Genomic DNA, 24242 nt, shown 5'->3' on the forward strand with positions numbered 1-24242 from the left:
TATCTATTTTTTCTTTTAGGGTTTTTAAAGAATGTTTACTTTAAGAAACTATAGAGAAACAGGGAGTGAAACTCAACAAAAGGGAAGTTAAAAAATTCCAAGCTGTTTCCTAAATTAGAAACTAAAGGTTTCCCATGTGTTCTTAGGAATTTCTGTGTGGCCTGATTTGCCTGAGTTCTTCTCAACTCTCTTCCTAAAGATTCCTCGTAGGTTGTGTCTGAGTCTGTTTTCTGTTGCTATAACAGAATACCTGAGACTGGATAATTCATGGAGAATAGAGGTTTATTTAGCTCACAGTCTGGAGGCTGGGGAGTACAGGCTATATCTGGTGAGGGCCTCTTACTGCTTCATAACGTGATGGAAAAATGGAAGAGATCACGTGGTGAGAGAGGAAGCAAGAGAAAGCTGAGGGAGCCGGCCTTGCTGTTGTAACCATCTGCTCTGTGATAACAAACCCCGTCTCATGAGAGCTATCTCCTGTGAGAACGATATTAATCCCTTTATAAGCACGGAGCACCACGACCCAAACACCTCCTAAACATCCTGCCACCTCTCAGTACTGTTGTTACACTGGGGACCAAATTTAAACATGAGTTTTGGAGGGAATAAACCATATCTAAACCATGACGGATTGTTTCCTTCTTTTCAGTTTATCGTGGTCAGAACACTTAACATGAGGTCTAACATCTTGACAAATTTTTAAGTACACAATACAGTATGGTCAGATGTCTAGAACGCATTCACCTTGCATAACTGAAACTTTATGGCTATTGAACAACTATGCATTTCCTCCTGCCCCCAGCCCCTGGCAACCGACGTTCTACTCTCTGTTTCCGTGAGTCTGACTATTTTAGATACCTCATATGTTAATAAATAGAATCATGTAGTATTTGTCCTTCTGTGACTGGCTTATTTCATTTAGCATGGTGTCCTCAAGGTTCATCCATGTTGTCACATGTGGCAGGATTTCCTGAGCAATATTCCATTGTGCATGTATGCCACAATTTCTTTGTCTCTTCATCTGTGGATGGACATTTAGGTCGTTTCCATATCTGGGCTTTTGTGAATTATGCTGCAGCAAACATAGGGGTGCCGATACCTTGTCAAGATCCCGATTTCAATTCTTTTGGATATATACTGAGAAGTGGGACTTCTGGATCATGTGATAGTTCTAGATTTAATTTTTTGAGGAACCTCCGTACTGTGTGGCAGCACCATTTCCATTTCTTCCCTATTGTAGTTGCTCACTCTCACAGCACCTGATCCAGCTGACCACTCATCTCTGCTGGAAAGCCCTTCCTCTGCGCACTAGGGCGGAGCCCTGTCTTCTCTTTCTCAGCTTCCTCACGGAGCAGATCCGGTGCCCGATGGACCTTTCTGTCGGGATGTTCCCCCCCTCCCCCCGCGTCCCTCTGTCTCTCTGTGTTCGAAACTGAACCTGTGATGTTGTCCTCTCCACGCCAAGTGTGTTAGTTTACTAGGGCTGCCTAGCAAAGTACTGCAAACTGGGTGGCTTCAACAACAGACATTTATTGTCTCTCGGTTCTGGAGGCCAGAGGTCCAAGATTGAGTTGTCAGCAGGCTTGGTTTCTTCTGAGGGCTGTGAGAGGGAATCTGTTCCATGGTTCTCTCCTGGCTTCTGGTGGTTTGCTGGAAATCTGGGGCACCCCTTGGCTTGTAGAAGCATCTCTGTCTTGATCCTCACATGGTGTTTTCCCTGTGTGCACGTCTGCCTGTAAGTTTCCCCTTTTTATAAGGATACCAGTCATGTGAGATTAGGGTTCACCCTAATGACCTCATTTTAAATAGATTACATATATAAAGATCCTATCTCTAAATATACTCTGAATTACAGCGGGTTAGGAGTTCAACATATGAATTTTGGAGGCAGTGACAAAATTCAACACATAACACCAAGCAAACTTGCTTTTTCTCGGGTATTTCCTGTCTCAGTGAATGGCAGCAGTGTTCACCATGTTGCTCGAGCAGAAACTTGGGCATCTATCCTTATCTGTCCTATGCCCTTATGTTAACTTGGGTTCAAGAACTCGCAGAAATTGGAGGCTAAATTTTGAAGTAGGCATCATAGCATCCATCAGATACGAAGGAGTCTGTGACTCCCAGATGACTCACAGCTTCTGCTCTACATCTTTTTTTAAAGTGTCTGCCACCTTGGTACAAAAGTAATACATTCTGATTTTAGGAGGTTACAGAAAGGTATAAAGATAAAATTAAAAGTTACCGCATTTTCCTACCCAGAATCACTTATTATTTTGGTCTTTGCTTTATACGTTTTATGCCATCGTGTGTTTTTTTGTTTTTTTTTTTTTTTTACTAGTTGGAATCATATTGCATGTAAGATTTTGAATCCAGCTTTTAAAATTCAACATTGGATAATAAGTGTTTTTCCATATCTTCACAAAATCTTCATAAATAGTTTTAGGTGGTGCGTATTATATCTTATTCCATCAAATGATATACAGTGATTGACTTAGGTATTTTCTTATTGTCCCATTGCAAACATGCAGGTGTTGCTGTTTTTTTGACTTTTATAAACAATGCTGCAACAACCTTTATTTAATTTGGACTCAGAGTAAATCATTTGTTCGTAATTCAGACATGATTCAGCTGGGGTGAAGGAGAAAGAGGGACACCGTGTTCCTAAGCAATTAGTGTAAATTGTCGCCCAGGCTAGAGTGCAGTGGTACGTCCATAGTTCACTGCCACCTCAAATTCCTGGGTTCAAGCAATCCTCCCACCTCAGCCTCCCGAGTAGATGGGACTTACAGTTGCATGCCAGCACTCCTGGCTAATTTTTAAAAAATTTTTTATAGAAGGGAGATCTCGCCGTGCTGCCTAGCCTGGCCTTGAACTCCAATCCTCCCGCCTCGGCCTCCCAGACTGCTGGGACTACAGGTGTGAACGACTCATCCAAGCCCTTGTTAGCTATTCTTTATAGTGCATAGCAGGGCTATATAGTTCTATAGCGCATCCCATAGAACTTTCTGGAATGATGGAAATGTTCTTTATCTGGCCTGCCCAACGTGGTAGCAGTTGGCCAGCACCTGAGCACCTAAGATGTGGCTGATGCAACGGAGAAGCTGCATTTTTAACTTTAACTTCAGTTGACCTGAAGTTTAAATAACTGCCTGTGACTATTGGCTACTTTAATGGATAGTGCAGGTCTGTAGTGATGACAAACTAAAACATTTTATAGTGCTTATCTTTTCTTAGACACTCTTCTGAGTGCTTTGCATATTAATACATTTAATCCTTACAATGACTCAGTGAGGCAGTCTCCCAGTTACTATTGTTATATAACAAATTCCCCCAGAGCTTAGTGGCTTATAATGACAGCAATCATTTATTTTTATTTTGCTTAGAGATCGACAATTTGGGCAGGGTTCATCTGAGACAGCTCATCTTTGCTCCATGCAGCATCAGCTGGGGCTGTAGGATCTGCTGCTTTTTTTTTTTTGAGACAGAGTCTCACTCTGTTGCTCTGGCTTAAGTGCTGTGGCGTCAGCCTAGCTCACAGCAACCTCAAACTCCTGGGTTCAAGCAATCCTCCTGCCTCAGCCTCCCGAGTAGCTGGGGCTACAGGCATGCGCCACCAGCTGATTTTTTCTATTTTTAGTAGAGACGGGGTCTTGCTCTTGCTGAGGCTGGTCCCAAACTCCTGACCTCAAGATACCCTCCCACCTCGGCCTCCCAGAATGTTAGGATTATAGGCATGAGCCACCGCACCCGGCCAGGATCTACTTCTAAGATGGCTTAGTTACTGGTTGCCAAGTCCATGCTTGCTATTGGTTTCTCTCCATGGGGAGGCTTAGGCTTCCTCACAGCATGGTGGCTGGGTTCCAAGTGCCCCAAGAAACAGGAAGTGGAAACTGTCAGTTTCTTAAGACCTGGGGCTGGAAACTGACAAAGCATCACTCCTAAAATATTCTGTTAGGCAAAGCACAGAATGGGTATATTAATATAAGGGGAGAAGATACAGACCTCACCTCTGAGTGGAAGCAGTATCAAAAAACTTGGGGGCTATGTGTTAAAATTATCATAAATGGGTCCAATTTTTTGAGTCCATTTTACAGATGAGGAAACTGAGGACAGACAGTTAAATTACTTGTTGTTATGTCTGCCAGGCAGTCTGAGCTTTTAGCCTTGATACTCTTTTGCATCTCTGTAATTCCTTTTTAGATTCATACCTTCCTCAGTTTTTTCATGGTACAATAATTATGAAATTAAGTGAATGATACATGTTTGTAAATCACAAGACTCTGTGAATATGTAATATTTGTAAGGGTTTGCCAGATGTCAAATGCATGATGAAGATACATTCTCAACCCTCGACTCAGGGGGAGGCTGTTTAGCCCTAATTCTGAGCCCTCTGCTTTCATCCCTGTTTCGCACTGCCCCCAAAGAGAATTTATGATCACCTCCAGATGAAACAGATGATGGTTCTGAGTGAAATTCCTCACTCAACGTGCTGCCTACTTTGTATGGAATATGTGCTATCAAAAGGAATAAACAAATACAACTTATGTAGAATTGTAAAAGGAGTTAAATAAATGTTTGTGGTTTTTACTGAAAGTAAGCCCTGAGGTTAAACCCTAATTTAGATGGTATATTTACATATATTTAGTGTTATTTGTTTATTTGTTATATTGATTCTTGGGGGAAAAATCAGAAAAAAATAATAGATTATTCCAAATTCTAGAGGTTTTCTGATAAAATAATGCCTGCAACCTCTTACAACCTAAGAAACCAGTTATTTCCTTTCATGTTCAAACATGCTGCATATTTCCACGCGGAGGAGAGGTAACCCTTTGTTCTACGGCCCCTGGTTTGCAGATAAAGCTTCTGTTCGATGCTGTTTGCTGCTGTGAACTGTGGACGTTTCATACCAAGTATTTGCCCCCAGTATAATCACTACAACACAGATTTTTTTTTTCACCAAAATTCCTTGAGAAGGCTTATAATGTCTCTAGCTTTCTAATTTCTGGGCTTCTTAAGCACTATGTGTACATGTCCCTGATGTAGAAAACCTGATTTTATCCCTTCAGAGCCAGGGTCTTCCAAGTACTGAGGCTTCGTTCCAATCTCATCCCGCGTTTTCTTTAGTCTTCATCTCCCTGACCTCCCCGTTCACTCCTCGTTTTTCCAGGACGTGGAGCTTTGCCGATTGCCCTGCACGGTCTGTCCTTTCTGTTATCTTAATTGGCACAGCTGACGATTGTGTGCTCCGGGCTCGCTGTTTCTTGCTTTCTAGAGCCCGCATGTCAGCACGCAGGCTGCCGTGTTGCGTGTGCGGCGGATGCCTTGACACGTCTAACAGTGGACTTCTTTCTGCCACGTGACGCCCCTTCGCAGCTTCCCGACTGACGTCTTAGAATCGGTCCCCGCGTTCTTTTCTCTCCCTTCCGCAGCATTCGTCACAGTCTGTCGCGATCTGCCTGTGTGTTGACTTGTTTGATGGCTGTTTCTCACGCCACCCTGCACGCTCTGAGGTGGCAGGGGCCACGTTATGTCGTTCTCTATACCCACTGCCTAGCGTGGCGCTTGTCACGTAACGGGTATGCAGTAAATGTTTATTGGGATCAGCGAATGAATAAACAAATGTACCGGCTTCCATTTTTATGTTTGCACCCTGAGACACAATCCTGATGCCACCCCTGATTTTCCCCTTTCTTCACACTCGAGATCTGTTAGTTTACTAAATCCTTCTAGAACACAAGCTCCATGAGGATAAGAATCTCTGCTTTCCCCAGTGTGGCGCACTTGCATCCTGAGTGCCTAGAGAGGTGTCAGGCATGCGGGTGAGCATTCGCGATGCCGCAGACATGGTTCGAAGCGCCTTACGTGTAATAATGCAGTGATTTATGTCATCTTTGTGACAACCCTAGAAGGGTGGGTAGGTACTATTAGTATGCCCATTTGACAAGAAGTCAAGGCATGGACATATTAATTTATTGGCCGTTGTCACACAGCTGCTAAGTGCTGGAGCTGGGACTAGAACCCGAGTCTCCTGGGTCCGTGCTCTTAACCACCGAGTACTATGCTGTAGTACCACCTAATGTTTGCGTGTTTGTGCTGTGCTGGACACGCACTAAAACCCTGTACATTCGTTCCACACCACACATGTACTCTCGCAGATGAAGAAGTAGAAGCTGGCTTCAGGAGGTTTAAGAAAAGATGACCCAGGTTGGGACCCAGTTCCTGAGCAGCAGGGAAGGAGGTGACTCAGACTGTTCTGAGTCCAAGCCCGGGCTCTCACCCTTCGTGCCGGTGCCGCCAGACCCACCAGTCTCTGCGTGGCCAGCGATTTTGGGAGCAGACGCTGACTTACCACGAACCTTTCCCGAGGGTCATGAGGCTTCTCCCGCCCCCAACAGACATGTAACACGGCCCGCATGTTTCTTCCCGTAGACAACGGGGGCAGCCACGCATTGCACTCCAGAACAGAGTCGACCCCGTCGCCCACTAGCAATGCTGGGAGCGGACACCCGGAGTACATCGCGTATGCGCTTGTGCCTGTGTTCTTCATCATGGGTCTGTTCGGCGTCCTCATCTGCCACCTGCTCAAGAAGAAAGGCTATCGTTGCACAACGGAGGCCGAGCAAGACATCGAAGAGGAAAAGGTTGAAAAGATAGGTAAATAACCTGGATTCTTTTTTGGCGGGGGGGGGGGGCCGTGAGGTAATTTTTAGATAGGAAATCGGTGAGCTATATTAATGCTTTCCATCTCTGTGAGGCAAAACGATCCATTTCGCTGACAGGTGGTGTGGTGTGGTCTGAGTATGAATTTCACAGTAATCACACCTGGAGTTTGAACGTTGCTTTCGTTTACCGAGTGCATGCCAGGTAATGTGCCCTTACTTGTCCTGTGGCCTTGGACAAGTTAGGTATGCTCTGAGTGTCTGCTGTGTATATTTAACTTAAATTTATTTTTAATTAATTTAATTTTATTCAATTGACATTTTAATTGAATTGAGATGAGTATAATAATCCCCACCTTGTAGGGTTCTTGTGAGATTTAGAGAGAAGGTACATTTCGTGTTTGGCACATATGGCCACTGAGTAAATATTAATCCGTACTATTATTATTATTGTTGTTTATTTATTTATTTATTTTTGTGAGATAGAGTCTCACTCTGTCACCCAGGCTGAAATACAGTGGCATCATCAAAGCTCACAGCAACCTCAAACTTCTGGGCTCAAGTGATCCTCCTGCCTCAGCCTCCTGAGTAGCTGGGACTGCATATGTGTGACACCACATCCAGCTAATTTTTCTATTTTTAGTAGAGACCAATCTTGCTCTTGCTCAGGCTGGTCTTGAACTCCTGACCTCAAGCGATCCTCCCGCCTCAGCCTCCCAGAGTGCTAGGAATACAGGCGTGGGCCACCATGCCTGGACCCTTACTATTATTATTATTATTATTTTTTTTTTTTTTTGAGACAGAGTCTCACTGTGTTGCCCTGGCTAGAGTGCCGCGGCGTCATCCTAGCTCACAGCAACCTCAAACTCCTGGGCTCAAGCGATCCTACTGCCTCAGCCTCCCGAGTAGCTGGGACTACAGGCATGCGCCACCATGCCCGGCTAATTTTTTCTATATATTTTTAGTTGTCCAATTAATTTCTTTCTATTTTTAGTAGAGATGGGGTCTCGCTCTTGCTCAGGCTGGTTTCGAATTCCTGAGCTCAAACAATCCGCCCGCCTCGGCCTCCCAGAGAGCTAGGATTACAGGCGTGAGCCACCGCACCCGGCCCTTACTATTATTATTGAATCAGATTCTAGTAAGAATGAAGGAAAAAATTAAATGTCTCGCCATTTTTGTATTACCACTTTTGTTATGGGAGTTCTGTCTTCAATCTCTGTGGCTGGAATTTGTGTTTGTTACGTAAATGACTGTGTGAACGGCGCAGTGAAAGTCTGGCAAGAACTGGGGCCTGGGCGTTAACTTCAGAGAGTCTCACCTTTTCCTCTTAACATGGAGTTGTTAGGAGCGTTTGGAAAAGCCTGAGAGAAGAAATCCTGTTTTCTCTACTGGTGTTTCTTTCCAGTCGTCCTTTAGGGAGCTCTCCTGACTTGGGCATTGAGGGGTAATAGGTAACTCTCTATGTCCCTTTCAGCCCTGTAAGGGTGGTTTTTGCAGACAGGTGACACTGGAGTAGGTCACCCTTTGAGCAAGCCCACAGGGCCAGTTGGGGGAGGCTCCTCATTCCTTGTCAGCTTGCTGCACTGTTGGTTTTTCCCACCCCCACTGACCTTTGAGGCACGATGAGTCATGTGTGAGCTTCTGAGCAAGCTGAAGGAAGCTGAGTGTTTGTCAACAGAGAGTGGAGCCTCCTCGTCTCCTCCATTCTCCTCCTTCATGGGTGCTCTGCAGGTCGGCTCAGCCGCCAGCTTCTGCACTGTCACCAAATGTGCATGTTTGCGTAGGAGGGAAGCTGACCTTTGCATGGAGAAGACACTTTTCCAGGTAAATGGGTAGCACACGTTGATTCATTCTCTGTGAACTAGGATGTGAGTGTTTAGCCCTCCCTCTTCCTTCTTGTCTTACTGAAACAGATTTTACAGGTTGGTTTCAGAGTATAGGTTTGCTTTTTGTCAAAGACCATCACATATTCTCTGGTACAGAGCCTTCCAAAGAAAACTGAGTTTATGGACAAATAACCAAGGCCAAAATTTAGGTAACTTGGAAGTGTATTTAAAAGGACAGGAGGCTGGGCGTGGTGGCTGACTCCTGTAATCCTAGAACTCTGGGAGGCCGAGGCAGGAGGACTGCTTGAGCCCAGGAGTTCAAGATCAGCCTGAGCAAGAGCGAGACCCCGTCTCTACAGAAAATAGAAAAGGATTAGCCAGGCGTGGTGGTGTCTGTAGTCCCAGCTACTCAAGAGGCCGATGTGGGAAGATCAGTTGAGCTCAGGAGTTTGATGTTGCAGTGAGCTGTGATGATGCCACTACACTCTAGCATGGGTGACAGAGCAAGACTCTGTCTCAAAATAAAAAAAGGACAGGAGAGTTTTGAGGCTGGGTACCATGACTCACTGTAATTCCAGCACTTTAGGTGGCCAAGGTGGGAGGATCACTTGAGGCCAGGAGTTTGAGACCGGGTTGGGCAATAGCAAGACCTTAGCTGTACAAAAAATAAAGAAAAATTAGCTTGGTGTGGTTATGTGGGCCTGTGGTCCCAGCTACTCAGGAGGCTGAGGCAGGAGGATTGCTCAAGCCCAGGAATTTGAGGTTGTAGTGAGCTATGATGACTCCAGTGCACTCCAGCCCAGGTGACAGAGTGAGACCCAGTCTCAAAAGAAAAAAAAAAAAAAGACAGGAAAATTTTGTAAACATTGATGAGTAATTGTCCAATTTAAAAAAGAAATTAATACTCAATTTCTATAACTGCCCCCAATTAAAATAAAATTCAAGGAGAATATTTTATTTTAAATTTGCTTTCTTCCCATTTCTTATAAGGGTTGAAGAAAGGACATGATGAGAGAGACATAATAGTAATGAGGACTGGTACAAATGCATTTCCAGGTTATTGACATGGAAAGCGAGTGGGTATTTGGACTTGAGAAGGGATCGATGGGCAGCTCTGATACTTTCTGTTTATGCTTAGTATGCGAAGGATGTCTAACATGTCATGCATTAGGAAGTTTCTTCTAAGGAAGAAAGCCTGGAATCTTAGCACGTTGGGTGATCACTAGAGATTTCTGGAAACAGTTCGGCGAGGTCTTGGGCTGTAAGACTGAATGTCTGATTGATGTGATGTCAGTGACCAATTGTAACCTGTTGTCCCCTCTTCTCTCTTCTAGAACTGAACGATAGTGTAAATGAAAACAGCGACACTGTTGGGCAAATTGTCCATTACATCATGAAAAATGAAGGTATGGATATTTTAGTGTTCCAGAAAAATTCAGTGTTCATGTATTTTATTAAAAACCTGCTTTGAAGATTCAGAATCTGTATGGACTCTCTTGTCGATTTTCCCTAACACCTCAGCTTCCAGCGTTACTGTCGCGGCCCGGATTGCAGAACGGGGGATGGACACAGAAAGAAACACACAGACACACACAAGGACATACAAGACTGCAGTAGATGAGTCTACCAGTCGCTTTATTATATAGTCTTTCTATGTCCGGCAGCTACTTCCTGGCACGTGACTACCTTGGGCGTCTTGAGGAAACACATTTTCATTCCTTCCAGATGATTGCTTAAGGGAAGCAGACGTTTGCATCTTAACTTCTTGTATCTTAACTTCTTTATCTCATTACCGTATGCAGGACAATGAGATGCCTTGGCTTGTTTGCAAGACCCCAGGCGCTTGGTTATCTATCATAAAGCTATCTGTCATGAGGAATAGTTCTGTTTGTCCAACAGGCCGTGTGCGGACCTGTTGACCTCTGGCGCCAAGGAGAGCACACCCAGTTTCGCTGACTCTGGGCTTAAGCCAATTTGCCCAGGGACGGCCCCTACAGTTACCCACCGCGGGAGTTTCACATAAGTGAGTTCGGGAAGCATCAGCTGGTAACCGTTGGAGAGGCAGCTTGTGTTCAAATCCCGGCTTCACCGCTCCTGGTTGTGTGTGATTCGGGGAAAGTCATGTTACCTTATGAAGCCTCAGGGTCCTCCTATAAAATGAGGGTAATAGTGATATTTACCTCACGGCACTGTTGTGACGTCATGCACATGAAGTGCTCAGTATAGTAAACACTCAAATATTGTCTATTCCATTTTTTGTACTTAAAAAAATTGAGGGAAAATACACATAACACAAAATTTACTATTGTAACCATTTTAAAGTGTACAATCCAGTGGCATTAAGTACATTCATGATGTTGTACAAACACCACACTATCTAGTTCTAGAACTTTTTTTTTTTGAGACAGAGTCTCACTCTGTTGCCCGGGTTAGAGTGCCGTGGCGTCATCCTAGCTCACAGCAACCTCAGACTCCTGGGCTCGAGCGATCCTCCTGCCTCAGCCTCCCGAGTAGCTGGGACTACAGGCATGCGCCACCATGCCCGGCTAATTTTTTCTATATATATACTTTTAGTTGTCTGGCTAATTTCTTTCTATTTCTAGTAGAGACGGGGGTCTCGCTCTTGCTTAGGCTGGTCTCGAACTCCTGACCTCGAGTGATCCTCCCGCTTCGGCCTCCCAGAGTGCTAGGATTACAGGCGTGAGCCACCATGCCTGGCCCTTGTTCTAGAACTTTTTTATCATCTTACACTGAAGCTCTGCACCTATTAAGCAGTCACTCCTCATTCCCTCCTCCCTGGCTCCGCTCGCAGCCACTAGGCTGCTTTCTGTCTCTGCAGATTTGTCTATTCTGTTATCTGGTCCCAAGTGCTAAAGGTTCTAAAAAGGTTAACTTTTATGAAATTAAGTATTTTTCCCTCTGAAATGTATCCTAAACGATCATCTTAAATGGAAGATTAATTTAATTTTGATTGAATAAATTAGGGTCATTGTTCCCAACGCTGGTTTTTACCTGGCTAGGACACCACGCCCTCGGTGGTTGTTAAGGTGTATGGGACTCCTTGCCCATGTGCTCAGTCGCCGTGGATTCTCATACTTTGAATTCTCATGACAATTTAAAATAAAACTTTTTCCCCTGGGCTTTGTCTTTGCCCTAGTCAGCATTGACTCACGCAGTATGCACTGATACAGCCGAGCCACTTGTCTGAAAGCCGAAATACTACCTCTGTACTCATCAGTAAATACCTGCTGTTCCACCTCAGCCCTTCCCCGGCGTTACCCCACCCCCAGAGCCTCACCACGCAGCAAGAGCACCTGCCTGGGTCAGATCGGCTGTCAGTCTGTCTGACTGTGCAACTGTTTGTGACTTAGAGAAACAGCAGTTTCATATGGTTCGGCATAATTTTCATTGCTGTTTTTAGAATGTGCTTTATGTGTGTAATCTCATTTAATCCCCAGAACATCCCTGTGAAGGTGGTTCTAATACACCTGTTTTACAGGTGACGAAAGGAGGGCTCCAAGTGGTTAAATTCGCATGGTTAGTGAGCAACCCAGCTCTGTCTGTCTGGTTGCAAATGCGACGTCCCTTCAACCGCACGGTGTTGCCTGTCCTCTCCTCTAATGTGCAGCTTTCAATTTCTACAGTCCGATAAAATCAGATAACGAAAATTACTAGGATGGTGTTTGAAATAAGAACAAAAAAGACCAGAACACTTGGATTTTGATCTCTGTCTTCTAGAGAGCTTCCTTCTGTCAAAAGAAAAAAGACCAAACTCTGTAAAATAATTTTAAAGAGATTTACTCTGAGCCAGTTTTGAGGACCATGACCCGGAGCCACGCCCAAGAGGCCTTGAGCAGTGGACTCGCTGAGGTTGGGTCACCGTTTGGATTTATACATTTCAGGGAGGCAGGGGTCACAGGTAAAGTCAAAATCAATACATGGGAGGCATACATTGGTTTGGCCCGAAAAGGTGGGCCATCTCGCAGCGGGGGCTTATAGTTTATAGGTGGGTTTAAAGATTCTTTGGCTTGTAATTGGTTAAAGACATGAAGCTTTGTCTAGAGGCTTGGAATGTTTCAACATAAGGAGCTCTTTATCAGAGATAAGCCACTGGACATAGATTTGTTGTGTAAATTGAGGACCTGCAGGTTTGTCTTGCATACTCTTGGGCCTGTTAATGGGTTATAAAGGATGTCACCAAGTAGGGAGGGGGGCATGATAAGGCGTGTCTGACCTCCTTCCTCCTGGCAGGCAATTTAGTTTTAGGGTATTCCTTTGGTCATGAGGGGGTCCATTTAGTCAGCCGGTGTGGGAGGTGAGCCTTAAAATTTTATTTTAGTTCACACTTCAGAGGACAATATTTAGTGATACTCTTCTTGAGCATTCAACCATGCATGTTTCTTTTACATAAAAAAAAGTGCTTTTTGATTTGCACAAGAAATACATGAATATGTTCTTGGTATAGAAAATTCATCCGTCCCAGAAGTACACAGAGTGAGGCATGGCTGGCCGCTCCCTGCTCCTGTGCCTGTCACAGTCCAGACTTCCCTCTGTGGCACTGGGAGCTCGCAGGCTTTGGGAACCCGGCTTTTGCCCAGTGGGCGATGCCAGATGAGGCAGGTGACTGACAGTTGAACCGATTGAAATCGACTGCAGGAACTGTGCGGGGCTCAGGTGCTCGTGTGTAGACTCCGTAGCACCTATGAGTGTTTGCTATGTGCCAGGCCTGTTCTTGGGGCTTTCCAGGGACTAACAACCCTAGGGTTTGGATACTTTATTCCCATTTTGCAGTTGAGAAACTGAGGCCCACAGTGCTTAACTAACTTGCCAACGCTGCACTGCTGGCAAACGGCAGAGCTGAGATTTGAACGCAAGTATTCTGATTCCACAGTCTGTTCCCTAAACTGCTTGCTGTACTGCCTCTTTCCAGGCAGTGGGATGAAACCGGGATGGTAAACTTACTCCTTTCAGTGAGGTAAAGTATACAACAGCCAGGGTAGTTTGTGGAACTCCTTAAGAATTAACTCATTAAATTCTCAAGAGTGCCATATGAGGTAGGCGCATTGTCACTCCATTTTGCAGACCGGGAAACAGGCCCAGAGGGTAAGAAACCTGCCCAAAGTCACACAACCAGCATTGGCAGGAGGGCGTCTCAGTGGGTCGCTTCTCTTAATTACAGCAGAGGAGAAACGTCTGGGGTCCCTGGAGCAGGCATGGTATATGATTTCCTCACCTCCCACACTCACGGGCAAATAGGGCTGTTTTTTTCTTTTTTTAATAATGTCATTTTCCTTTTGGGAAGTAGCCTTTTCGTTTCCACAGGTGGTGGCTCTGTTCCTTTGCACAGCCCTTGGTTGTCCTCCTTGGCCACCAAGAGCTGTCTGGTCTCACTCCACGTCCTTTTTCCAGCCGTGCCCTCTCTAGCTCCCAGCCTGTGTCCAAACACAGCTGGGTGATAAGGCGCATACTTGGAACTCTTACCAGCTTATAACCTAACATTTTTGAGTTTGGCTTTGAGACCGACATCCTCTACTTTGTGGACCAAAAGCATTTTTATCTTATCTTTGTCTCCATTATTAACATAACGTTGAACTTAGTATCAGTTTGGACCTCCCTGTTGATATTTTCTATCTTTGATAAATTGGAATTAATATTAATTCAACTTTCTATTTTTAAAAAATTGTAGTCACACCATAACTTTTCTTTTAAATTAAAACAAGGAATGAGATTAAGCATAATCTGTCCATTACCATTTTTCCATGTGTATTTAGGTTTTCTTTTCCTAGATTCATATATTTTTAAACATTCATAATCGTGATGTGTGAACAGTTTTCTGCTCTGCGTTTTTAATTTGGCAAACGGGGTAATATTTGACCTGTACTTGTAGTGACATTCTTATTTATAGGTTAAACACATCGTGTCTTTAATGTTGGAAGCCAGTTGTAGTTTAGATAAGCATCTCTGGAAGGATGACCTGCTGGCCAAGCACACTTTGTTTCTCTACCTGTCCTTCTGACACAGGTGTGTGGGTGTTTTCTACACTAAGCAGTTCTCCAACTCCCCGAATGTCAGCCGGATGTCCTTCAATTTCATACAGTTCTGACTCTGCCTACCCGACGTTGGCATCAGATCCCACAAGTTAAGAGCTCAGTCCCGAAAGACTGCCCCTACTTTAGGTGCCAGTCGAAAGTCGGGGTCTCCAGTGCATGTGACCTGCAGGCTATAATCTGGGGGTTTCCGTAACCCCCTCCTTGGGTTCGAAAACTTGCTAAAATGGCTCACAGAACTCAGGGAAACACATGATTACATTTACTGCCTTATTATGAAGGATGCAACTCGGGAACAACCAGATGGAAAAAATGCATAGGGCAAGGTATTGGGGGGTGGGGCATGGCGCTTCCACGCCCCCTCCGGGTATGCGACCTTCCCAGCACCTCCATGAGTTCAGCCACCTGGAAGCTCCCTGAATCTTGTTGTTTAAGAGTTTTTATAGAGCTTAATCGCTAGCCCCAGGACCACCCCCATCCCCAATTTTCCAGAGATCCCTGGGTGGGGCTGAAAGTTCCAACCCTCAGTCACCCTGTCTTTCTGTTGACTGGCCCCGCCCTGAGGCTGTCTGGGACCCCACCCTGAACCACCTCTTAGTGTAAACTCAGGTGTGATCCTTAGGGGCTCATTATGAATAACAAAAGGCACTCCTATCACTCAGGAAATTCCAAGGGTTTTAGGAGCTCTGTGCCAGGAACCTGGGACAATGACCAAATGTATTTCATGTTATATCATGTTTGCACACTGACTATTTTCCTCCTAATTCCCAGGGTTGGATTAACCACAAGGCCATCTCTTAGTTTATCTTTATTAGAACTGAATCGAATAGCGTTTGGGAGCTCGCAGTTTTCTTGCATGGCGTGGAAGTTTGGAAAGTACCTGGGACTCCTCCGTAGCTGAGTGTCTCTGGTGGGCCCGGGAGCTGTCCGCCGTAGTAAAAGTGGGGGAGAGCACTACAGTTATTCCCAAGCGCGCCTCATTATTCACACTCCGCTCGAGGCCCCTTTGGGTGTTTTACCTTGAGGCAACATTTATATTATGGCAGATGGATTCCTTTATAAACTACTGTTGCCAAAAGCGTGGCCGGTTGCCCTGGAGGCTGCATCAGAACAACGAGAACAAGTAGTTTGGGGAGGAGGAAAGAGAAGTTTTATTACTTTGCCAGCAAAGGAGAAGGATGGAGACTCCAGTCTGAAATGCCATCATCCTCCTAATAAGCAGAAATACAGAGCTTTTAAAGGGTGGGTCTCAGCTTCAGGCGATTAATCTTCAACTGCAGTTGATAATTCTGATCCACCCATCTCCTCTCTGCCGTCTTGACCAGGTCTGGGCTGGGCCATCTCCTGTTTCACAGGTAACCCAAAAGACCAACCACTGGCCTGAGGCAGGGATGCAGGCTTTAGTTCTCAAAAAGGAGTGGAGGGTGTTTTAAAGAGACAGAAAATATTTTTGCCATTTTTTCAGGCCATTCCCTCTGTTACAGTACTACGATCACTGAGTGGGTTCTGAAACTTGCTGTGACAATTATGCAAACCTGCTGGGAACTGTTATTCAACCTGTGTCCCTTTGGGTGGAGACTTGGACACTGAAGGGTAGGAAGGAGAGTGTTGGGTAAAAACACCACTCTAGAGTCAGACTGACTAGGGTTTGTGTCCAAGCCTGTCTCTGTCTGTGTTCCTCTGGCCAGTCAGTTATGATCTTTAGGCCTCAGTCTCTATATCTGTAAAACGGGGATGATAATTCTACCTACTGTGAGGGATGTCGGAAGAGTCTGACATGCTAAGGTCTGTAAAGCTTTTAGGCAGCGACTGGCACATAACCAGGCACTGAAATTTTGGTGACGGCAATATTAGTTCTGGCTTGGGAAATTTACCTTTAGTGTAAGGAAAACTTTGAAGAGAAGAGTGGTGAGAGAGATAATAGGGCATTTTTCTTGCCTGATTTTGGCAGTTTTATGCATACACTATCAAGCAGAATTTCAGGAAAAAGGTATTTTCTGGAAAATACCACCCACTAGAAAATTTCCTGTTCTTTTTATTTTTTTTTAACTTTTATAACTCAATTAATAAGAAGGTTTGAACAGATATTTCACAAAAGAAAATATACAAATGGCAAATAGTCATATGAGAAGATTTTATCATTAATCATTAGGAAAATGGTAATTAAAATAAGATACCAAGCTAGGTACTGTGGTGTGTTCTGTTTGTTCTCAACATGTCAATTTTATTTATCTTCAATATGAAATCCTCACTATTGACTATATTTGGGGGTGCACCATTTCCCCTCCTATAACTGTTTCAAGAAACAGGGAATAATGCTGTGTGGGTTCGGCACCATAGAACTTTCAGATTGAATGCACAATTTCCTGCTCTTGACGGGTTTCCGTGGGCCGTAACTGGCTCCTCCCATTCTTGGGAAGCCTAGCAAGGAAGTGTAGTTGGCAGAATGCTGGAAAGTGGGTTGTGGGAGTCATGAGTGATGTGCCAGGAGGAGACATACATTCACTAGAGCTGAGTTCAAGTATTGCTCTTTTATGGCAGCTTCACAACCAAATTAAAGCGTGTGTTTAAGTCCTAATGGTGTTAGGTTAGAAAGTCCTCTCATCACAGGAAACCAAAAATGTTCCCAGGGGACAGATTACTGAAGTTTACTCTCAGGAGGTTAGCCCAGAGACGGCAGGGGGTCCCACATGCCACAGGGCAGGCGTGAATGATATTTGCATAGGAACTTGAGTCTAAGAGACTTCACTCAGCAAACCAAGGGCTCCTCACTAATTATTTCTAAGAGATAAGGGTGAGTTACAGGAATTCACGAATATATTAGAAACACAAGTCTACAAAAAAAAACAAGCATTATAGTAATGATTTTGATGTATTTTATCTTCCTGGTATCTCTTTATAATTTGATGTTTCATTTTATAGGCCGTCATCATTTTATAGGTGTTTAATTTTCTCAAGAGGCTATTTAAACTTTTGTTTTTAAAAAGCTTATTCCTGTAAACGCTATTAGTGCTATCCTTGTTCTCATAGCTTTTGTTGTTGTTTTCTCAACTGCCAAATTATTGTATACAGTTGGCCCTCTGTGTCCATGGGTTCCAAATCTGTGTATTCAACCAATCCCAGATCCAAAATATTCAGGAAAAAAATGGATGGTTGTGTCAGTACAGACTTTTTTTCCTTGTCATTATTCCTCAAACAGTATAGTATGACAACTATTTACATAGCATTTACATTGTATTAGTATTATAAGTAATCTAGAGATGATTTAAAGTATGTAGGAGAATGTGTGTAGTTTATATGCAAATATTGCACCATTTTATATAAGGGACTCGAGCATCTGTGGATTTTGGTATCTTTAGGTTCCCTGGAACCAACTCAGCTGCATTTTATATACAATAAAATACAAAATTGTATATGGAATTGTATGTCCAAATGTATTATCTGAAAGAAAATTATATTTCTGAATCATTATTAGTCAAAAAGCAAATGACTCTCATCACTAGATTATACTTAAATATATTTTGCAGAAGGTAATTTGTCTTTGTTGTGAGGGAGAAGACACTATGGATCTATTTTCAGTACTTTTTTTTGTAATTACAAGAATCTTATGTAGGTCAAAACTTGTGATTGGAAATGCATTTGGACATCCTCACAGGTAGTCATGAAGGGCAAGGAAAGTATTTCTTTTGGTAGAGGATGGTATGATGTGTTGATATTTCTTTAAAAATTTCATGTATTCTTAAGGGTTGCAGTGGGTGATATGCCCACCAGAAGGATAAAAATTGGAGTGGGGGCACAAAAATATCTTACTCTCATATGTAAACAGAGATATGCTCATAGTGTACATAACCAGATATATAATATATCTGTAGTATTATACTTTCACAGGAGGGTGATTAGGAAAAAAAAAGTTGAGCAAGGCTGCTGAATGGGGTAATAATGGAACCAGGTTGAGAAACACTGCGTTTGAACTCCAACACTTACTGCAGCAATGTTGGACTTAGAGGTAATTTTCCTCGTCTCCGGATGTCATTTGAATGTTAAATGTTAGAGGTTGGTGTTGGCTCACGTGGTGATTTCTTTTTGTTCTTTCCTCTCTAGAGAATGTGTTGTGGTTAGTCATGAGAACAGTGTTTTAAAAATCAATTGGAAAGGTTACCAGTCAGGAATAACATTTGGCTTTGTCAATTAGATAGCCAAGAGAAACTTGAACATTCACTTAAGCTTTTTTATCCTTGGGAGCTTGACCACTGTACAAGAGGTGAAAAGAACATGGCGTGTGGCCGTGGGGTGGCGGGGGCCAAGGGAACCCGGGGAGCTTAAATTTGGTTTGCTTTTGTTGACAACCTAGCTTCCCACCTACAAATTTGGATTTTTTTTTTTTTTAAATAGCATTAGAAGTCTAATTTAAGTCAGCCCATATTATATTATTTAAATGTTGTGATCAACACTTGAAATTTTAAGACAGCTGGCTGGAGTTAAGGGCTTGTTTGGTCCTGAATCAGAACTAAGCCAAATTGGCCCATCTGGAAAATTGGATCTCTTCCATCCCTGATTTTATGTGGGATAGATTTGATGCTACAGGGTATTCAGAGTTTAGAGCTAATTATTTCAGAACATACACGTTATTAGAATACAGGTCCTTTAAGACATATACCTTATTACCATATTTATCAAAGTGTATTTATTAAAATATACTAAGTGCAATGGAGTAGCAGCATATAAATTTTCCTTTAAGTTGGGGGGGTGTTTCTTCTACATTACATTGCTAGTGGTGTGTAGGAAGCAAAGCTCTATAGTAGATCTGCTCTACTTTGCATAGATTATAACTCATAAATTCCTACGTGGTGAAAATCATTGGCAGATGGTGAAATATCGCGGGGTTACCATGGGAAAGACGGCCCAGGACCTCATCTATGAGCTGAAGGAACTGAATTAGATGTTTTTTATGATGTGATAATTTTATTAATACTCATTTATTCCAGTTTAATTCTTTAATTTTATTTTTATTCCTTAGCAAATGCCGATGTGTTAAAGGCGATGGTAGCAGATAATAGCGTGTGTGATCCTGAAAGGTGAGTGCTCCTTCCGTGAATAGGACATTTTTTCAGTTATTTGCTCAGACACGATGACACTGGAGATGCTGCTCTGCTAGAGCAGGTTCCCCAACTTCTGCGCTGTTGACATTTTGGGCCGGGTGAGTCTTTGCTGTGGGCAAGGTCCTGTGCATTGTGGGGAGTTTAACAGCATCCCTGGCCTCCGGTCAGTAGATGCCAGAGCACTCCCCGGCCTCCTCGCCCCCCAAGGTGGGACACCCCAAAATGTCTCCACACGTTGTCAGTGTCCCCTGGGGGGAAATCACCCCTGGCTGAGAACTATTGCGTGAGAGAAGAGTGATGGGAGGAAGTCAGGCTTAGAGCTTATCAGCAAGAGCACAGCCTTGCAACTGGGAGAGTTGGCTGAATCTCTTTTCTGCCACTTACTGGCTGTGTGTACTAGGGCAAGTTAACTGACCACTCTGAGCTCGAGTTCCATCATCTATAAAATGGAGGTCACCATTGTACCAGCTTTATTGGGTCATTATAAGGAATACAAAGTGCCTGGGGCATTGAAAGACCCACATGAACCATCCGATCACATGAACGACCAGGCTGCTTCGGGGATTCCTGCCAAGTTCTATTTTTATATTATTGTTTTAGGTTCTGGTTGTTCAGCATATTTCTTAATAATTAATTACAGATAACTGTATTTCTGCATAAGTTTTCATTTCTCCAGCAAGAAGCATTTATTGAATGCCTGCTGTGTTCTGGGTACTATGCTAGAGCTGGGTGGTCACAGAGCCTTGTGGGTTTTTTTTTTTTCCCAATTTAAACCTGCTTCTTCCGTCACAGGGGGAGCGACTGCCTTGGCTGGTGTTTCCTCTAAGTAACCAGTTCTACCTTTTCCTTTTCCTCCCTCCCTTAGCCCCGTGACCCCCAGCACTCCTGGGAGCCCGCCTGTGAGCCCTGGGCCTTTGTCCCCAGGGGGCACCCCAGGGAAGCATGTCTGCGGCCACCATCTGCACACTGTAGGTGGCGTGGTCGAGAGGGATGTATGTCATCGGTGTAGGCACAAGCGGTGGCACTTCATAAAGCCCACCAACAAGTCCAGAGAGGGCCGGTCAAGGCGCCAAGGAGAGGTCACCGTCCTCTCTGTCGGCAGGTAAGAGACCTTCGAGTGCTGTTGGTTTGCATGTGACACGGTTGCTCTGGTGTGTAGATTTGTACTTTTCCGTTAAATGTAGAGTATATTCTCCTACACCTGGCTCAGGTCATATCTCTAGGCTTTTTAGGTGTTTCTGGTCTAAGTGCTGGATTTTTCCAGCAACAGCAGAATCTTCAAAATCGGCTTTTGCTAGATCAGATGGGAGACGTGTCGATTAGGGTGAATACTGGCTGTGGCAGATAAAGCCCAGATTCTCAACTGTATACAGAATAGATGTTCATATTTCACTTGTGAAAATGCAAAGCAGGTGATCGAGAGATCAGTGAGTGGCTCTTCAGGTAGCCCAGGGTCCCGGGCCCCTCCCGTCTGTGGCTCTGCCTGGTTTGCCAGCAGCAGAAGTCTGCAGGATTCTCACGAGGGCTTTTTAAGGAGATAGGCCTGGGAGTGGCCCATGTCATTCTGGTTCACTTTCCTCTGGCTAGAAGTCAGTCGCTCAGCTGTAACTAACCGGCAGGGAGCTGGGAAATGTCATCTTGCCATGTGCCAGGAAGAAGAGACGACATAGATCTGCCCCACAGCTCTCCAGTCTCTGCCTCGTGAGATCCACGTGAATTGCTGTGACTGCTTTCTTTGAGATCACCTCCGCTGAGTCCTGGGTTTCTCGGTCCTGAAGTTTCACTTGTGACCCACATGTGATGTGGAGATTGAGATCTTACAGTTCAAACAATGAATCCATCTGACTTTACCGAAAGCATTTTTGCAGTGGGAGGCTTTTGCAGTTTCTGCTGTTGGATTACGAGTCTTTTGCAGGAACTGCGTGGCTAATGCTGCATTTAGAAAGGCAGTGGAGAGTAGTGGTTAGGAGCACACATGCTGGAGCAGAAGGTGACAGTCCTGCACGTGTGGTCCTTCCTACTCCACTGACAAGCCTCTGGGAGGAGTAGCCTGAACTCATTGCCTCTACCTCGTTCGAGTCCTGATGCCAGTACTTACAAACCGTAACCTCGCTCTGTGCCTCAGTTTCCCCCGCTGTAAAGTGAGGCTGACAATCACTCACTGACCTCATAGGGTTGCTGTGAAGACTAAATGAGGTGACTGACGTAAAGGTCTTAGACCGGTTTTGGGCACTTGCGCACTCGAGCAATGTTGGCTCTCATTACTGTTTTAGTTCAGTTGAGTTTCACCGTGTGTTGCACAGCAGCACGGAGAAGGCCACAGGGCTGTTTGTCACTTGCAGCACAACAGCACAGCACACGACCACACTGTTTTTTAGAAGCAGCGTCAGAGGAATTGATGAATGCAAATGTAATGAGAACCTGTAGCTTGTTTGGACAAAGCATATTTTGTCGACTTTATAAAAAATCTGGTGAAATTTTCAACTCAGATTCAACGTGGCTTTTTAAAATGCCCCCCGTCCAACTTTCTTTCTTGGCTATTAGATACTGCAAGCATTTAATTATTAAAGGCTGTTTTTTGGCATGTGTTGTTGCTTAAGAGTGTCTCACGGTTTGGCAGAACAGATTTGTGTTCACAACTTTACCCTGGTTTTTCTCTTACTTCCAGAGTCTTCCTCCTCCTCAGGGTTGGTGATCTCATTTTGGACAGAGGAGGAGAATTTATTTTAGAAGTTTTAAGGGAGATTAAGACCAGAACTAGAAAGAAGCTACTATAAAAACTCCAGGGATTTGATGATGCTAGAAAAACTGTCAAATTAAGTAAATTTCTTTAGCTTCTCTTTTAATTCTTAGCAAAATCTTTAACTTCTTTAATCCTTAATGAAAATTAACCCATTTTTTTTTTTTTTTTTTAAAAACAGACAAACTCCCACACTCTACCACCAACTAATCCTGATTAAATGTGTTGCTGGGGCTCTTCTGGCTCTGTGTGTGTGTAGGGACAGGCCTGGTGCGCAGGTGTCTGGTTTCTAAGGTCGTCCTCAGTGCTGTGGTCCTCAACCTCCTGGTACCGGCCTGTGGCCTGTTAGGGACCGGGCCGCACAGCAGGAGTTGAGCACCCAGAGCAAGCGAAGCTTCATTTGCATTTACAGCTGCCCCGTTGCTTGCCATCCCCCCACCCCCCGTCCGTGGAAAAACTGTCTTCCGTGAAACCGGTCCCTGGTGCCAGAAATGTTGGAGACTGCTGCTCTAGTGAACCTCCCGATTATGTCAGTCTAATTCGTAACCAGTCCTGCTTTTATCCAGCCTTCTGTGGTTAAGAAAACCTAATGTTAAAACCCATATTATTGTTCGAAAGCACAGCTCGGGCTGTTTGGTATTTGAGTACCCATGCTTTTTCATGCATTTTGCATGCTCTACAAAATATCCAGTTTAGTCTGTGATGTGGTTGAGTGAAAATCAGCTGGAAAGTTTGGCCGGGGACAGGGAGATTTGCTAGGTAGGAATGTACTTCTTCTTGAATATGTTGTTTTTCATTTGTGCCCTAACTTTTGGCTGAGTTCCTTTGGGATCCCCGATGGATGATTTTTGCTTTATTCATCATTCTTGTTTATTGGAAAAGCAAACCCATCAGCTCTCCTCTTTCCCCGCTCAGGTTTAGGGTTACAAAAGTGGAACACAAGTCACACCAGAAGGAGCGGAGAAGTTTGATGTCTGTTGGCGGAACCGAAAGCGTCAATGGGGAGGTGCCGGTGACGCCTGTGAAGAGAGAGCGAAGTGGCACAGAGTAGCAGGTGAGCTGTGGTTTTGGTGACATGGGGCGTGGGGTAGTGCCTGGTGGGGACAAGGTACCAAGAGCCTTCCTGCCGTCTGTGGCAGCACAGGAGGGACACGCGGCAGGAAATGGGAAGGCTTTCCCGGAACTGGTGAGACTGAGGGGGACCAGGCATGATTACGTGTCTGGCCAGAGCTTCTTGTACCGAGGCCACAAACTTGATGCCTCCAGGGGCTTGGCCTGTGCGGCAGTGAGGACAGAGGATTACTTCTGAGGCAGGGTGGGGACTGGCCAACTAGAAATCACATCACCCATCCACAGGGCCTGCCTTGCCACGAAGCAGAAAGCGCCTCGTGTTGCTACGTCTCGTTGCTCAAAAAAGGGCAAAATCTAGACTTTTAAAATGCAAAATCGCCACAGGGTTTTAAACTTTGGCAGCTTATTAAATATCCTTTAAGAAAAGCATGCAGGCCAAATGACATGTAATCTTGTCATCCTTTTTAGGTAAGTTGCGATTTGAAAAAAGCTAGAGCAGGCAAACCAGTGCTTTTCCTGTTAATTGAGTTGGAAACCAGTTTTCTTTGATGTGTCACAATTCTGAAATACCCTCAGTAGGGATGTTTGTCTTCCCACCAAATATTTTTAAGCAATTGAAAAGCAAAAGTGAACGATTTTGGTTTGGCAGTTTTAATTTTGGAAGATACTACTTCAAAAAAAAACCCAGAACCCTATGATAACTTGATATACTGGCTTAGCCTTCATCTTACTCTTTTCTTTCTGTTCTGGCTTGAGTAGAAATGTCCTTTTCATGTTTCTTATTCTATGTAAAAAGGCAA

The 24242-nt window shown here is 44.2% G+C and overlaps 1 protein-coding gene across 1 annotated transcript in view; it reads left to right on the forward strand.

Moving 5' to 3' along the window:
* Positions 1–24242, forward strand: part of RELL1 (RELT-like 1) — a 61916-nt gene that overhangs the window by 22277 nt on the left and 15397 nt on the right. Inside the window, exons 2-6 of the mRNA XM_012644503.1 lie at positions 6430–6654; positions 9820–9891; positions 19550–19607; positions 20497–20733; positions 23287–23425. Of these exons, the coding sequence (XP_012499957.1) occupies positions 6430–6654; positions 9820–9891; positions 19550–19607; positions 20497–20733; positions 23287–23422 (728 nt within the window). The 3' untranslated portion in view covers positions 23423–23425. The remainder of the gene's footprint in view (positions 1–6429; positions 6655–9819; positions 9892–19549; positions 19608–20496; positions 20734–23286; positions 23426–24242) is intronic.

Source organism: Propithecus coquereli, unplaced genomic scaffold (genome assembly GCF_000956105.1).
Source record: "Propithecus coquereli isolate 6110/MARCELLA unplaced genomic scaffold, Pcoq_1.0 Scaffold213, whole genome shotgun sequence".
Lineage (NCBI taxonomy): Eukaryota > Metazoa > Chordata > Mammalia > Primates > Indriidae > Propithecus > Propithecus coquereli.